We start from the raw sequence: 15,569 nt of genomic DNA, 5'->3' as shown, positions 1-15,569 counted from the left end.
GCATTCAGCCAACTATTCAGCGTCAGAAACAAAGAGCATTCTCTGCAGTCCAGATACTGCTGAGATCTGAGATCTTCAGAAAAAAGTCTCAGTGCTATCAAGACCTTCAAATTACTTCTTTTTCTTCCCAACTTAAACAAAGAGTATGTTTTCAAATTCGGACCCCAGAGAAGGCTGCTCCATGTGACACTGGGCAGAGACAGAGTTTGAGCCAGTGAGGCAAAACAGACAAAAGAATATTAGTTCTAGCAGTCTGGAGAATGCTAATAATTCATTGAAAAAAAAACTTCCCTTTTTTAGTTTATCAGATGACAAATTCCCTCTGAAGACTAAGAAACACGGGTAGAGATGATCATGTAGCTCCTCTGCTCTGCTCTTGAAAAGTCATCTTCACTGAGGAACTCACTGCCTCAGGCTGATGAAAAGGCCAAGTTCAAGATATTTCCAAAAATGAAAGAACTGAGTTGATGAATGGTCACAAAAACCTCCTGCCTCAAAATCTGCAGGTAGACAGCAAGACTGGAGGCAGCATTCAGACAGATGATCCCATAAAGGGCTGCTATGAATTTTTTTACACTTTCTCAGAAAGCATCTGAGATATGCCCCAGTTGAAGCTGACATACTGAAGTGAGGGCAGGAGACGAGTAATGAGAGGGTAAGTCTCACTGAATGATCTCCAACCACTTGGTAAACTGAGTGCGTTGTGCTACAGCTGCACAGAATGGCGTGCTGAAGAATACAGATGATACAGGTGATACGTAAAAGATGGAGGACTCCACCTTGGCAGCAGGAAAAAGAGCTTGTTCATTGCTGTGCTCGGTCATGATGGCGGAAGAGGAGCTCTGAGGGCAATGATGAAGCTAAAAGCTAAAAAGACTGAAGTACTCGTTGGATATGCAATGAGGACACTTTCAAAGGGGATCAGGAAAACAATGTTAGCTCTCAGTTCTTTCACTAGACCCAGTGTTGGTGGGTGCCCTTCATGAAGGTGGTTAACAGACTTGAGAGTATTCAGATGACAAGGCAAGAGGATAAATAAAGAACAAGAACAGCATATCTTACAACCAAAACATCAAATCACTCCTTTGGCTTAACTGGGAGGATGGTCACTATGAAGTGACTTGACAGCCGGCTACATAAAGGTCTAGAAAGGACAGAAATGTGATAACTCAAGTCCTCCTTCACCTAGCAAGTTGTAATTAGGATCCAGTGTCTGAAAGCTACAGCTGGATATTTTAGTCTTAATTTAGTGAGGGCAATAATTAATGAAAATAATTATCTTAAGAGGTTGCTGTATTTTCTGTCACTCTTAACAGCAAGATTAGACATCTCTCTAAAACACGTGTGTGAGCAATGAAATCAAGGCAACCCTATAGCATGTGTTACTGCGGTCAGTCCAGAGATCACAGTGGTCCCTCCTGGCTTTCCTGTCTTTGGTAAGAGCTTCAAGCCCTGTGAATGGCAAGCTGTGGCAGTAGGTAGAAAATCTGACAGACATTTCAACACAACTCCTTGAAAGATAGATAAATCCACACACTACCATGATGCACCACAGTAAAACAGAGATCAGTTTATCTCAGTAACTTTGCTTTTTCCAGGTAAAAACTCTGGCTAATAATTTGTGTATTGCATTTTCTCAGAAAGATCTTGTCAGGATGGGTAAGGAACCATTTGGATGGTTCAGATGGAATTATACCATCACCTCTGGAGAAAAATGTATCCTTAACGAATATGATGGAAAGTGATTCCTTAACAATGGCCTGAAATTCAATACGCTGAGTGGAAACCTCTGCTATTGGAAACAAGTCTTTCCACAGGAAAAACCCTGAGCTCAAACCTATCAACTTCTTAATGTGTCACTTTGTACATACAAACAAATACTTCCAGTGGAGCCTGTTGCTAAGGCACTGTAGGATCAGAGAGTGGGAAAAACATCTGAAGTCAAAGATTTCACTCATTTAGATGGAAGAAGCAAAGACACACCATGCAAATGGAATGTGGATCTGTTTCTCTCTTGCCTGGGCAGGACCTGTATGGAAACTAGACATGCTACCAAAAAGGATCCCTTTCCCTAATCAAAAAACTCATGATGGCAGCTGCCTTTAAGTAACAATGCATTTAAGCACTTTTGATTAACAAATTGTATCCAGTGTCCTTCATGTTAAGAAAAGCACCTGAGCAGAGAGACTTGATGAACGTCCTTGAGCATCTCAGGTGTCAGGTGGATGTAAGTCTGTCCCCTACGGAGCCAAGTACACTCATGGGCTGGCAGGGCAGGGTCTTCCACAGCCAGGGCCCATCCCACAGACCCTGAGAGAAGAGAGCAAGATGGGACCAGAGATGACAGCTAGGTTCAACCAAGAGTCCAGATCATCAGGAAATTCAGAGCGATGAGACAGGCCCGTGGTCAAGCTGGAAAGCCAATCCACAGGCCAGGGGCAGGATCAGCTCTGGTGAGGATAACCAGGACCAGACACATACCAATGATCCTCAGGGAGGTCCAGCGTGATGAGACTGGGTTGACGTCAAGCTGGGAAGTCAGTCTACGGGTTGAGGTATAGACCAGTGGGGTCCGTGGCCAGGCATGGGCATGTCTACAACTGAGCTGTGTAGACAATCCTACAGTGTAGCTCAGGCAGGGACTGACGATCCAGAGCTGAGCTGAAATAGGGGGTTTGAATGTGGATGGAGGCCCCAGGTGAGGAGGCCATTAGTGCACTCAGGGCCCTGACACCACTTTAGATTTTCCATCCTGGAAGCAATGGACATGGAGAGCTGTTCAGATTTTAGTGCTCTCACCACATACTTCCACGACCAGGGAGAAAAGGATGCAGTGAGCGTGCACTCCTGAGCCTGGACTACCATGCTAAAACCCACTCTCGGTGGCTGTTCTAGCCAGTCCTCATCCCAGATCCACTACGTTTTCTCTGCACTGTAAACACATAATCTAAGAGCGATCACAATAGCCCAGCTACCTGCAAATACGGTTAAATCAGTTCCATCCTACAGTGCAGACAGAGGCTGGAGGAGGACAGAAAGACATCTCTGAACCCTCCCTCTGTGCACCTCCGTTCAGGGACATTTCTAAAACTGGGACAATGAATGTGCCTACAGCCCACTTATTTTGGAAGCAGCCTCTGACACCCTTCTTAGAATGAATAGGCTGACAGAAACAGTATAAGAATATGTATTTTAAAAGAGTAATAGGCCAGTTCTAAGCATATGAGAAAGCCCCTACTTCTCACTAACAAAAGGGAACTTTTGAAGGAGACATTTGGCATTAACAATTCCAGGGAGCCCCACAGCAGAGCTCTTTTCCAGACAGCAGGTATCCAGCAGCACTGACCAAAAATTATCCTGCGAGGTCCTATTGACCCTGCAGGATGTGAGTCCTCGTTTTAGTCCATTTTCAATAATTTTTTTATCCATTATCACAGAAAACCAGAAAGACAGGCTCCGGAAGGGAAGCTTGCAAGACCCAGAAGGTTGGAGTGTTTTCCTTACCCACTCCCACTATGGCTATTTTTCAGTATTTGCCTTATAACCACAAGAACAAGACCAGGGTACAGAGACAGTCTCAGCTTTACTTCTTCTGACTGCCAGGGCCCAAGAAAAGCCAGTTGTGCTTTTCAGAAGTCATGTGTTTACAGCTGCCTTGCAGGACATTGGTTTATAGGAAGAGCAGAGTCTGAGCAGTAGAAAGGTAGGAAGATGTACTGGCCAGCCTGCCTTGGGAGCTCATCATGCCCTCTCCTGTATGCTCATCAGGGTTAGTGGTTTGTCACTGTAAATCATAAATCTTACTGGCCATGGGAACTAGGAGAGGGAAAAAAAAAAAAGGAAAAAGAAGTTTATGGGGGAAGGTTAACCTTATGAAAATATTACCCTGATCTGATCTTAAGTGTCATCATAGTTAAGGGTATTTGCTGAAAGGACTAGAAACTCATTTGCACATCTCAGTGACTGCTGGTCTAGTCTGCAGCATGGGCAGCTTCTTTTGCTTTTACAAAGGTTACTGCAGACACCATGGTGCAAGAATGGCTCCAGCTCCGGCATTCAGAAGAATGTTCCTCCTCCTCCAAAACTGGCTTTGATAGTCAAAAAGCGAGCATCAGGACCCTGCAGCTGCACTCTGCACAGGATGAAGGGCAGTATCTGTGTGGGCCATTCGTACCTGCAGTCAGACCTGCAGGGCCCACTTCAGGCAAACACCTCTCAGAGAAGAACAGTTGTGTTTTTCTTTCATGCTGGATAGCCTGGACTGGAACCAGCAGCTGCAGCCTATTACTACAGATGGCTGGGAGGGTGGAGAGATAACCATAGCGATAAATCCCCTTGAAACGGGAAGTACAGGGAGGTAGGAATCTGTCTTGCTGAGCAGAGACTCAATGCACAGTCCTTACAGCATACTGCTCCTTGGCTGTCTGTACAGGGGCGGACTGGAGACACCAAAGCCTTGGTGTCTGAGGGCCCATATATACTGGGAGATTGACCTACTGCTGATCACCACCAATGGCATTTCTGAGGACCTGAAAACACCTGAATTAAGAGGTGGATTTTGGGGGTGCAGGGGTGTTTAGGAATAACTGCAATGTGTGCAATCATAAGCACTGGGTTAGTTCCTTTGGGCAGATGGGACATAATAACACTAACTTTGTGGTGATGGTGGTAGACATATTTTCTGCCCTATACCTTCTATGACCATCTTGGTCCACCTCCATGCTCCAGAGAACCTCCATGGGAGCCACCAAGCCTTGATCCACCTTAAAAGCAATAGTCTAGTGGACTATGTTCCAAATTATTTCTATATATGTCTAAAACCAAAGCTGCCTTATTATAATAACTTAGAAACCTAACTAAGGCTGAATTTGGTGAGGAAGGAGTGTGCACTCCCTCTGCTGGCTGTGGATGAGCAGCTAAAGAAACCCACTAAGCTTAAGAGCTCAGCTCATCTGTCCTCACCATCAGCCAAAATGGTGCCAGCTGGACAGACACGGCCAAAGAGCATCCATGCTGGCTCACAGCATTAAAATCATAATAAAGCATAGGGCAATGCTATGAAAGAAGTATGAAGTTCAGGTGTAAAGAACTTCTCGGCATACTTTTAAAGCATCCAAAACCAGCATGTAGCAAGAATTTCTCTCAACTGTTCTACTAAAATTTTGCACTGAATTACACTTAATCGCTCATTAAAACCTCCCCTTTGTCTGGGGAGTGCAGATCGTAGTGTCCCTCCAGAGTGCAGATCGTAGTGTCGTGCAGTATGCTGAGAACTGCCTTTTCCCGAGCTCCCTGAAATAAATATTTTATTGCCTGTGATTTAGTAGCAAGCTGCCACGGTAATTTACATGATTTTGAAAACCAGTTTTAGCTCACTGTCTGAAATAATTTCTCGGAAGCCCCTAATAAAGATGCTTCTTCCCTAGCATGTACGTTCACTTATTATTTAGGGGAGTCTAAAAATTTTGCGCATCACTTCAGTTAAACAACAAAATAAAATATCAAACCCCCAAGGAACATATGTGGAACTGCAGGGACTTCGGTAAAAGTTCAGTGACATTACAGACCTAACAGTGACAGTGTCCCTCTGAGAAGAGATTCCAGCTCAGCTTCACAGCATATGATCTACGTCCTGCCAGCTGCAATCCCACAAGTCCAGTGGAAGGATCCACAGGAATGATAATCTCTCCTGCAACCCTCGTGTTTACCACCACCACCGTAAATCAGACTGTAATGAAACAGATCTCCAGCAGAATACTCACTAATAGGTGCATGCAGCGCCACATGTTCTTGGTAGGGAGTGTAGTATTTGTACTGCTTGCCACAGAATTCACAGGTGTAATTGCCAGTTTCTGTGAAGATGAAACAAATACAGAGATCAGAAAGGAGTGCAGCACCCTCTCACACAACCACCGACTTCCTGACTTTTTACACAAAAACTGGCCAGGTGACAAAAAGTAGAGTATATTCCTCATGAACTTGGAACTTATGTGCCCTGTAATTCACACACCCTTTTCCCCAGCAAAGAAAACAGTTAAAGCCAGTGTCCAGAGTGAGGGTTCGTGCATTAAAAGTCCAGTAGAACTGAACAAGCTACAGGAGATTATCCCAAAATTACAGCAAGTAAGTGTGCAAAACAAAGGAGAGAATCCATTGCTGAAGTCCATATTACAGATGATACAGTTTGCCTTCTGGTTACAGACAGTCTGTGATGTGTGGACGGCAGGAACAGTCAAACCAGGAAACAAGTTGTCTAGTTTAAGTCTTAATTACACAACTTTTATATTGGAATTGTAGATTTCTCTTGAAGGAGGAAGGGCTTTTCTGCAATTAACTGCTCATTCTTGCTTTGGGGGTACTTGAAATAATGAAGTGGTGTACCCATACACTGACACCCCCTACTCCTGCCAGCGCTGGTTATCACAGAACTGACAGCAAGCTGCAAGCCAAAGAAAAATCCAGGGTTAATCAGTTGTTTCCAAAAGGGAGAATTCAGAAAAATGCTTTGGCAAAGTCTGGTCCTCTCTTTGTTTCACTCTGATCCGTTTGATGAAGCTACCCCAAAGGCAGCGTGAATGCAATCACCTGTCAACTCTGCCAATACACCATAAGACACTCCCTAATCACTGCCAGCTTGCTTTTCTCCTGAACCTCTTCCCTCTTCTCCTTGCAGAATTCTTGAGCAGAAAACACCACAAAGCTGCATTTCTTAGGGCTAGGGCTGCTGCTGTTTGGTGTTCATTTGAATCTAGACATATCTTCCAGCACCCCTAAGGTCCCAACGCCTCTGCATAACACTGTTTTCTGGTTTTCCTAGAGGTTCTCCAGCTAATGCCAGATTTGAAATCCTGGTACTCTCTCTTTCATGTTCAAAGCTGTAAAATAACTCATACTTGGACCAATCTTCTGGAATGGCTCTGGCTCCTCCTCCTTCACTTCATCTGCAGCTATAACGGCCTGGTCATAGGGGTCTGCAAGAAAACAGAAGCAGCAAAAGAGCTGACAACACCCTCAGGTCCTCAGGTTTTCCTTCTACAGCTGCATGGGCACTGAATGCTCCAGCATCTGTAATGACATTTCGATCTATAACAAGATTTCAAGACAGGAATTATAAACCCAGTGACCCCTCTGTCTGACTTATCCCTCCTCATCCTCAGGTGCCCCAGGCAGATATTAGCCCCCTCCTTCAAGCCCAGTAACATGCCTTGTAGGTATATAATGTTTAAAAAATACAGAGAAAGACTGAACAAACACATTGCAAAGCCTGATTCCTATTTTCTGATTTTCTTCCAGTGCATCTCCTATCTAATGATGTTACACTGTCTCAACATGGGCACGGTAATGCAGTCTGCAACCAAGTCAGCTAACAAATACTGACCAGTGACTTTCTACCATCTAACAGCACAGCTAGCAACAAATCAGAACCCAACCCGTTTTATAAAATAATTTAATTTATGCCTTGAACAATTCACTAAATCACCAGAGACATGAAACACCTGCTTCTTTGATTTTCAAAAGCCTGATCAATTGTATGTACAACAAAAGCCTGGTATCTACTAGGGCTGGGCATCAACCTACTGGCTGTACACATTGGGGGAGGGAAAGAGAGTGCTCCTCTCTTGCTTCAATCAGTGACAAAAATCCCTTGACAAGTGTAGAATCGGACCTGCTGTGCCTGAATTACTGAATGTTTGGAAAGGTTTGTGAAATAAAGCACACAAAGGATCTCAGCTTACCTGCCCGGTTTTCTGGGGCCCCTTCCACACTAAAAACTAACATAGAATAGAAGAAGGAGGGGAAGAAACAAAACAGAAATTAAATCCTCTTAAATAGCCTTGTTTTCCTCCTGTATTTCACATACCGCTTCAGCATATTCCAGCCCCACAGAATAAACCAGGCTTTGTGCCCCAGTCCCTCCTCTTCCCAGCAGCATCCACACAGGAACTATTTGAGCATGCCCAGCCCTAATATACACAGATTCTCAAGGCCTTTGTTCTGACACTGACACAGCCCCACGTGAAGTTCAGATGCACAGCTGCCTCACACTTGTGTTTGCTAAGACACAACCGGCCCTGTGGAAGAACTGAGACAAACAATGTCCTTGCAAGACACAAGTGGAAGCCATTTCCAAAGCCCTCTCGCAACCCTAGGCAGAGCTCCCTGAACCATAGCTATGAAGACACATTTCTGACAGAGGCAGACACATCCAACTCACAGTGACTTTCAGTCCCAGTAATTTAATTTTGGCTCCCCGTGTGCGGAAGGGAGCGTGCAGTGGTGCACTGCAAGAGAATGCTGGCTGTTCTTAGAGCACGTTCATACGCTCACACGTTCCAGTTAAAAACAGCAATTTTTTGGACACCGTGTATTGTGAAAAAGTACTTGCTTTTCTGAGACAGTCCAGCCATTCAAAACCTTCTGCTTTCCAAGCAGCCTCTTTCTAAAACTCTGCCAGGGCTCCCTCCTTGGCCAAGCGATACCAACAGGCTCGTAGCATACGCAGTGAGGGTTTGGAGTATCTGTGGGCTCTGAGTTGAGGAGCTTTAGATGCCCAGCAAGCAAGGGGCAAGCCAAAGCCAATATGTTGTTGCTTCTATTTCCCCCTATGTAGAAAAAAGAAACACTGCTTCCAGAGGAGGGTGTCTGCTTTTGTCTGAGTGTCACCGGCCTAGGCCACATCTCCTTTCACAGAGGAAAAATTGGCCTGTAAGGTCCACTGACAACCGCATCAGGTCTCTACCACAGTGATTAAGAAGAACGAAACAACATTTCTCAACTCTGAAATGTGGTTTCTCACAGATGAGCATGTTGGGAACAATCCCTTGAAGTCAGAAACCAAAAGGCAACCAACTCTTGCCGAGCAAGTAGCCAGACTGACAATTTACCTTGAGGCACTCAGTTCTGCATATCCATCCTAACCATGAACCTCAATACAGACAGGAGGAAGGACTGCAAGAACGACAGGTCCCAGCAGAGGGTGTTCTTTTGATGCACGCAAAGAGAATCAAGCGCAGGAAACGTCTTCCTGCGGTGCCTGTGGACTGTGCCTCCACTGACAAAGGCGAGCGAGCCATGCTGTGCAACGTCCTGTACACCACGGGCCGCATGGTCCTGCAGAGCCACGTTCTGCCTTCCCCAATGACTTCTCATTCTAGTTTGGGAGTCTGAGTGTCAAAACAGTACTCACCATCCACGGCATGCAGGTCTCTGTGCTCTTGGAAGCAGCTATAATATTTATATTTTTTTCCACATATGTCACATGTGTACCTAAAATTGTCTGTAGGAAGAAGAAAACAGGCCACTTTAGAAATTTTGAGAAAAAAGGCAAGCACTCCAGACAACACTGCTCAGTCAGACACTCCCATGCAGTTTACACTCATCTCACACGCTCTGTTGACTCTCTGACCCCCTCATGCCCCACGCTATATGGCTCGGGGCATATTCGGATTGTTATTTCCCGTCCAGGCAGCTCCGCTCTCCAGTACAGCCTCCATAAGACCTCACAGCACCAAAGACCCAGAGCAGCAGGCACTGCTGCTCCTTCGGAAGTTCAGGGCTACAGTAGGCAAGTACTGGCCGGGATGGGGACAATTTGGCAGAACTAAACAAAGTCAACATATGAGCTGTTAGAAGTTGAAGTCTTAATACGCCAGCTACAACATGGACTGGATGTGCCTACACACTCATGCCATGCTTGGTTCTCACTGCTGCTGCTTACTCGTTACTAACTGTAGCCAAGATCCTGTATACTTGTATGTTGTAACAACAAAACCAAAGAGAACCAACAATCATAAACGTGCAGACAGTAAGGTGCTCAGTGAGCAGGAGACTGATGGATCCTGGTTTCATATATGTTTGTACCCTAGATCCCCTCCCTTCATCCCAGAAACAACAGACCCCCTTCACCACAGCTGTGTGGGGAAGACAGACAGGTGCAAAAAAGCTGGAGATGCTTATGAATGTTTTGATCTGGCAGGAGACAATGAATGTCTTTGGCTCAGCTATCACATCAGTATCAGAAGAAAATTTCACTTGTCAGCTTGGTGTGGCTTTTCCATCTTCTGATGTCGGACATACACCTCTGGGTGCAGACTGACACCCATAAGCAGTCACCACACTGCAACCTGCAGCACTGTCCTGGTTAGCTGACCGCAGCAGCCGACGGCTTGCGGGCTACCAGCCCATTGCAAACATGTAAAACACATCAGCTTGTGTAGCCACAAAGCATCCTGAAACTGGTGTCTTTTACTTCACAGCAGGAGCGTTCAAACCAGCTACCGCGGCTCCACAGGTGAGCTGCCATCCCGTAAGCCTCCCAGCAGTAGCTCAGTTGTTTGTATTCATGTATCCATATGATCAGCAAATTTAAAGCCTTGTTTTTACTTCTTCCACACCATTTTCAAACACACCAGGAGTATGCACATGAAGTAAGCTTTTGTTTTACTTCCCAATAATTTCATTTTTAAAAGAAATAAATATTTTAAGCTAGTATGCATTGGTACAGTCTAAGCGCTCACTTGGGTTCATTACTGCAGTCCAACAGCACATGGGGTTTCAACACTAAATGAAGAATCACTTTCCGCCCTTTATTCTGCTTGGCAGAAAAAAAGTAGAAGCTATGGTGATCTATAAGAGAAAAATGCCAAATACAGAAGGTGTTAAACAGCTGGGCACTGGAACTTTACTTCTGCTACCAAAAAATATTTGCATCTTAATCAGAGCACAGCAACGCTAAGTTAGATCTAATGAATTTTAAAAAGTCTAGGCTGAACAAGCGAGACAGAGGCCAGGCGTATATACCGAGATGAAAAGGATTCGCTGCTTCAGATAGTCCACTGCTTAAGGAATAGCAGGAGGAGAAGCAAAACATGACTGCGAGAACATTCAAGTGATAAAAGCACTGGTAGATCGCAATTAAGCGTGTCTCATTACATAATCTTATGTGGTCTCCTTCTGTGGCCATACAATGGCGCTAAGGGTCTCGGTCTACCCTGGACCCTTTTTGACAAGACAACAAAGCGAATCTAATGCTTGCTAGTGAATATCTGTGTATCTGTTGCAAAAAAAAAAACCCTGAGAGTCAATAATTAGCAGAGAAATTTCATAATGTGTCATCAGTAATCAGTCCCACATCGCTGGCTGTCCCAGAGACAAGAAACCAACCTCCTGTTTGAAGTGTAACGAGCCATGTAGTGGATGAACTGAAGACTAATCCTTCAAGGGAGTACCAAATACCAAGCGCTTTTGGTACCTCCATTTGGAGAAAAAAACCCATTATGGCCTTCGTTTGGAAAAAAAGTGCTCAATAAATAAGGAGACTTGTTAGAATAAAACTAAACGCTAGGCACACCGGTTCACAGACTCAAACAGGCATGGCTAGTTGTAGTTTCTGTAACTCAGGAAAGATTGTGAGGATCTCACTGTCAACGGTGGAGACTTCAGTAGCACATGCTGGGTATGACCGCTTCCTTCCCTAGGCAGTGTGGGGAAATGAAAACATGATAAAAAGAGACCCCAGGAGAATAGGGGTTTGCTTGTTTTGGTAAGGGACTGTTTTCCCTAAGGAAGAATGACCTCCAGAGATTACAGTGAAACAGGTGGTTATGAGAAGCAGAATTTATTCTGGCTGATCTTGGTACTAATCTCTTTCTCAGCTCTTTAAAGGAGATGACACCCAGCAAACAGTGCCAAGTCTGAGAGCTGAGGAGGTTTACAGCGAAAGTATCAGAAGAACTGCCAACGTGTAGCTAAGCTTTACCCTCTCTGAACAACGGTCACTCTTCCAGGGCTGCGCCCGAGTGTCAGACATCTTCCTTCTTACCCAATAAAGGTGTCCTTGCTGACGGCCAGAATATTTCCAGTGCTGTTCCCAGCAGTGACAGCTTTCTTAGCAAGAAACTCACTGAGCAGAATTAGCCTGTATGCTACTACTTTCCCTCTGCTGGGTTGTAACTACTACACCAAGGCAGAGTCCAGCAGGGGCACCACACCCAATACATGCAACAGCACAGCTTGCCATGGAAAGGGGCTCCAAGAGCTCAGGCGTGCCTGCAAGCCCATACTGAAACCCTCATCCCCAAGCCTCTGAGGAGTTGGTACCAGACAGCCGAACTAATGCTACTTAAGCAAGTCTGCTCAGATTCAAGCTCTCCTCTCACCAGGCAGACATTAACACAGTGCAGCTCCACCGAAAGCAAAGCATGCCAACAGGCACTATTAGGACTTGAGGAAACCTACAGGGAAAGATACCAATTAGCCCAGGGGCACGGAGGTTCAGTGCTGTCCCTTACCGGTACTGAGGCAACAGTCCTGCAGAACACGCCCTTCCTGCAAGCTGAGCAATCACTGTATTATATTATATTGTATTGTATATTATATTATTGTATGTGTGTATATATATATAGTATATTATATATTATATTGCAATATTGTATTATTGCAAACCTGGAGTTTCAAAATCCTTAAAAGACGTCTAGTTAAAAAAAATCTCCAGCAAATACCATTCCTCCTTCACGCTAGTGAGTCTTTCCAAGGGCAGCGGAGATTCCCCAAAGAGGTCTAAGGAGTAACAGCCTTATATCCTCAGTCAGCCCACATTTAATCTCATAAACACACGCAGCAAAATACAGCATCACATCTTATTACAAAAAAAGGCAAGCAGCAGCCTTGTTACAAGGCAGCTCCTCAGGCATGACTGACATACTGCGATGGCAAACAGGCAGGTTTTTTAGGTACCCAGGAAATAACTCCACGGGACCTGAAAGCATTTTTAACTCCTCTGCTTGTAAGTGCACCTGCAGTAAAGACAGGGAATGTGCTGCTCTTTTCTGCCTGTCTCCAGGGGCTGCTGCCGGCTGGCTCCTGCCGCGCAGCCTGTGCTCAGCAATGACTCGTAGCTGCTGAAACACCCTGCCCTAGGGATGATCAGCCAGGTCACCTTTCTTCCCAGATGTTGCATTAACTATTTTGAGATCTTTTTTTTTCTTGTTTTGCTTCAAATATTCAGCAGAGAAGAAAGCACATATCTCATCTCGGCAGTAAAGAGGGAGGGCAGAGAACACACACCCAACAGTGGCAGGCAGAAGAAGAGGCTTCTTTCCTTAGCGCACTTGGCCCAGGGCCTCCGTGGATTTTGCTCTAGAAACCTTTCCCCAGGAAGGGAACGAGAGCAATCAGAAATCTGTTGAAAGGTCAGGACTTCTGTATCACAAGCTAAAAATACGGATCACTCAACCCGCCCTTGTAAAGGCAGGAACTGAGACCACAAAAAGCGTGTACAAACTAGTTCCTACTGAGCTCAGAGAGCTCTGCGCAGCATCACAGAAACCCAAACCGGCAACAGCGACATACATCGTTCAGACGACACCCCCGCCACGACGCCAGCACATCCCACTAAGAGTCCAGAATGCTGGGGTCTCCACACGGCAGGCTGTGCGAGCTTCGTAAGGGCTTCTCCAAGGCGAAGAACAATTTTCACCTGACCCAGAATTCATATTGACATTTCAAATGGAAGAAGCCACAAAAGCTACTTGACAGGGAAGCTCTCATGGCAACTAGACACTGAAGATACTCTTGAATGCTAAGTGATCCTGCTCTTACAGAGCGCTGCAGAAATAGCTGTCTACTAGGGACAGCCTCCAAATGTGGAAGGGCAAAACTGAATGTGAATTGATTGCAACATCCTGCTGAACTAGTCCTAAAATCCAGCAGTGTTCCAGCTCCCAGTCAACAAAAAAAGCAGCAAAATTAAAAAGGAAAAGAGGAAGTCCGGACTGTAGCTACAGCATTACTTGTCCTGCTCCACAGTCAGGATGGAACTTTTACACCAAAAGGTCTGAGAACGGCAAAGGAAGGACCAAACTACAGGAATTCCATGTTCCTGGCTCACCTCAGGAAACAAAGTTTCTCAAACAGTTCATGAAGTCCAGCAGCATCTCTGAAAGCAGGGCCGGATTTCTTACATCTAAGCGCTCCGCAATACATTTATCTGTCGTCTCTCTATTTGAGGTTGTGATGTTTCTCCCCCGAAACAGGCTTTCCGGGTGAGGGTTATGTGACAATGAAATGTCAGCATTGTCCCTCCAGCCACGGCCAGTGGATCGTGGGACAATCCACGAGACGCTCTGATGCTCAGTTTCACATTCCTTAACTGTTTCCTGAAAATCTGCTGGCAGATGCTGGAGTCCTTACAAGTCCTGTTGGTGATTATCATGGGGCTGTTGCTGGTGAACGGCTGTGTAGCCGTACCGGAAAAAAGCATCATCTTTCCTGGGATGCCTGCCTCACTGCAAGGAGCCATGAGCAACTCCAACACCATTCAGCAAGAGCAAAGGCCACCGTGACATCGCCTGATGCAGAGAAACAGAAAATGCTGGCATTCTTTGAGATACGTGCCTCATGCTTGTCACTGGGAAACACCCTTCCGAGCTGTGACAGGCACACAGACTACCCGAGCAGCCTCCCTAGAAGATGACCCAGAATGCAGCAGGAACATCTGGGACCTTCACTTGTTTCTCTGTATTCCACCCAGGGCGGCACATAAGCAGCTCTGGAGAGAGAGGCGGCTTCTTCCTTTCTGCAGGCAGAAGGGCACCTGGATGTAAAGGGACACGTTTATGGCTTCCTACGCCATCAGGATATTCCTCACGCAGGTTCACAGATAATTCCTTTGACCTAACCCTTTGGCATCTTTAGGGGCTTCCTTCTAGACGCTGGGCTGGCAGTGGGGAAAGGTAAAATGCAAGTCTGCAGACGCAGAGCTCGCTGCCTACAGACCTCCATCTACTCCTCACTCAAACTGTGTTCTTGCACAGAAGTTACAAGCTTTACACCTGCATTTTACAGCCAAGCAGACAGTTGCCAGTAAAATCAGTTGCAATCTACGTCAGAGCTCAGCTTAAAGGTGTCTAACAGCAAAATTCCTTGAAAAGGGAGCAGGACTGAGCCCAGAGTCAGCAGCAACCCCTTAAGAGGATTAAAGTATCCAGAGTTACATTAGTAAGGATTAAATACTAATAAAATCCAGAGATTTGGAAAGGACAGAAACCCTCACACACAAAGGCACAAGCCAGCTCCTAAGTGGGGGTTAGGAAAAAATTTTCCCTGTGGGCAAACTACTCCAAGATCACTCATTTCATGATCATTTACTTCTTTCCCACAAACATTTGGCCTTTGTCAGGAACACAGGAGACATCTGGGCGCACACTGGCTTAACCTAGCATGGTGCTTCCCATGCTTCGCAAAGAGGGGTCCTCAGGCTGCAAACTACCAAGCCAAAAAAAGGTAATCCCAAACCCTCACACAGAGGGTTGAAATTACCAGAAAACGGTGCAAAATGTTAGCTCGCCTTTGAGTTGGCGAGGGGCTAAGTGACAGGTGAGAGGGCATGGAGCCACAGGCTTGTGCTCGGTGTCCTGCTGAAGCGTTTCAGAGCTTAGTCCCAGCTCCTCAGAAGAGCTGTTGCAGATGCACTCAGTAGCTACAGGACTGACTTCACCTTACAGCATTTTTTAAGCTGCTTTCAAGTACGTGGCCAGTAAATTCTATGAATTCTGTGATACTTTATCTAA

General features: G+C 45.6%; 1 protein-coding gene across 21 annotated transcripts in view; it reads right to left on the bottom strand.

Moving 5' to 3' along the window:
• Nucleotides 1-15,569, bottom strand: part of ZNF618 (zinc finger protein 618) — a 164,978-nt gene that overhangs the window by 37,869 nt on the left and 111,540 nt on the right. For 18 of the 21 annotated variants that reach the window (XM_064468922.1, XM_064468905.1, XM_064468912.1 and 15 more), the window contains 4 exons: nt 9,188-9,277; nt 7,737-7,772; nt 6,894-6,971; nt 5,763-5,852 (listed from right to left, as the gene is read on the bottom strand). In XM_064468922.1, coding sequence (XP_064324992.1) covers nt 5,763-5,852; nt 6,894-6,971; nt 7,737-7,772; nt 9,188-9,277 — 294 coding nt within the window. The remainder of the gene's footprint in view (nt 1-5,762; nt 5,853-6,893; nt 6,972-7,736; nt 7,773-9,187; nt 9,278-15,569) is intronic. The other 3 variants (XM_064468911.1, XM_064468907.1, XM_064468916.1) reach the window with 2 other exon arrangements.

This window comes from Phalacrocorax carbo, chromosome 18, assembly GCF_963921805.1.
Source record: "Phalacrocorax carbo chromosome 18, bPhaCar2.1, whole genome shotgun sequence".
In the NCBI taxonomy this organism is placed as follows: Eukaryota; Metazoa; Chordata; class Aves; order Suliformes; family Phalacrocoracidae; genus Phalacrocorax; species Phalacrocorax carbo.
Note: the sequence above shows the minus strand (reverse complement) of the source record. Positions and strands in the feature narration are given on the sequence as shown.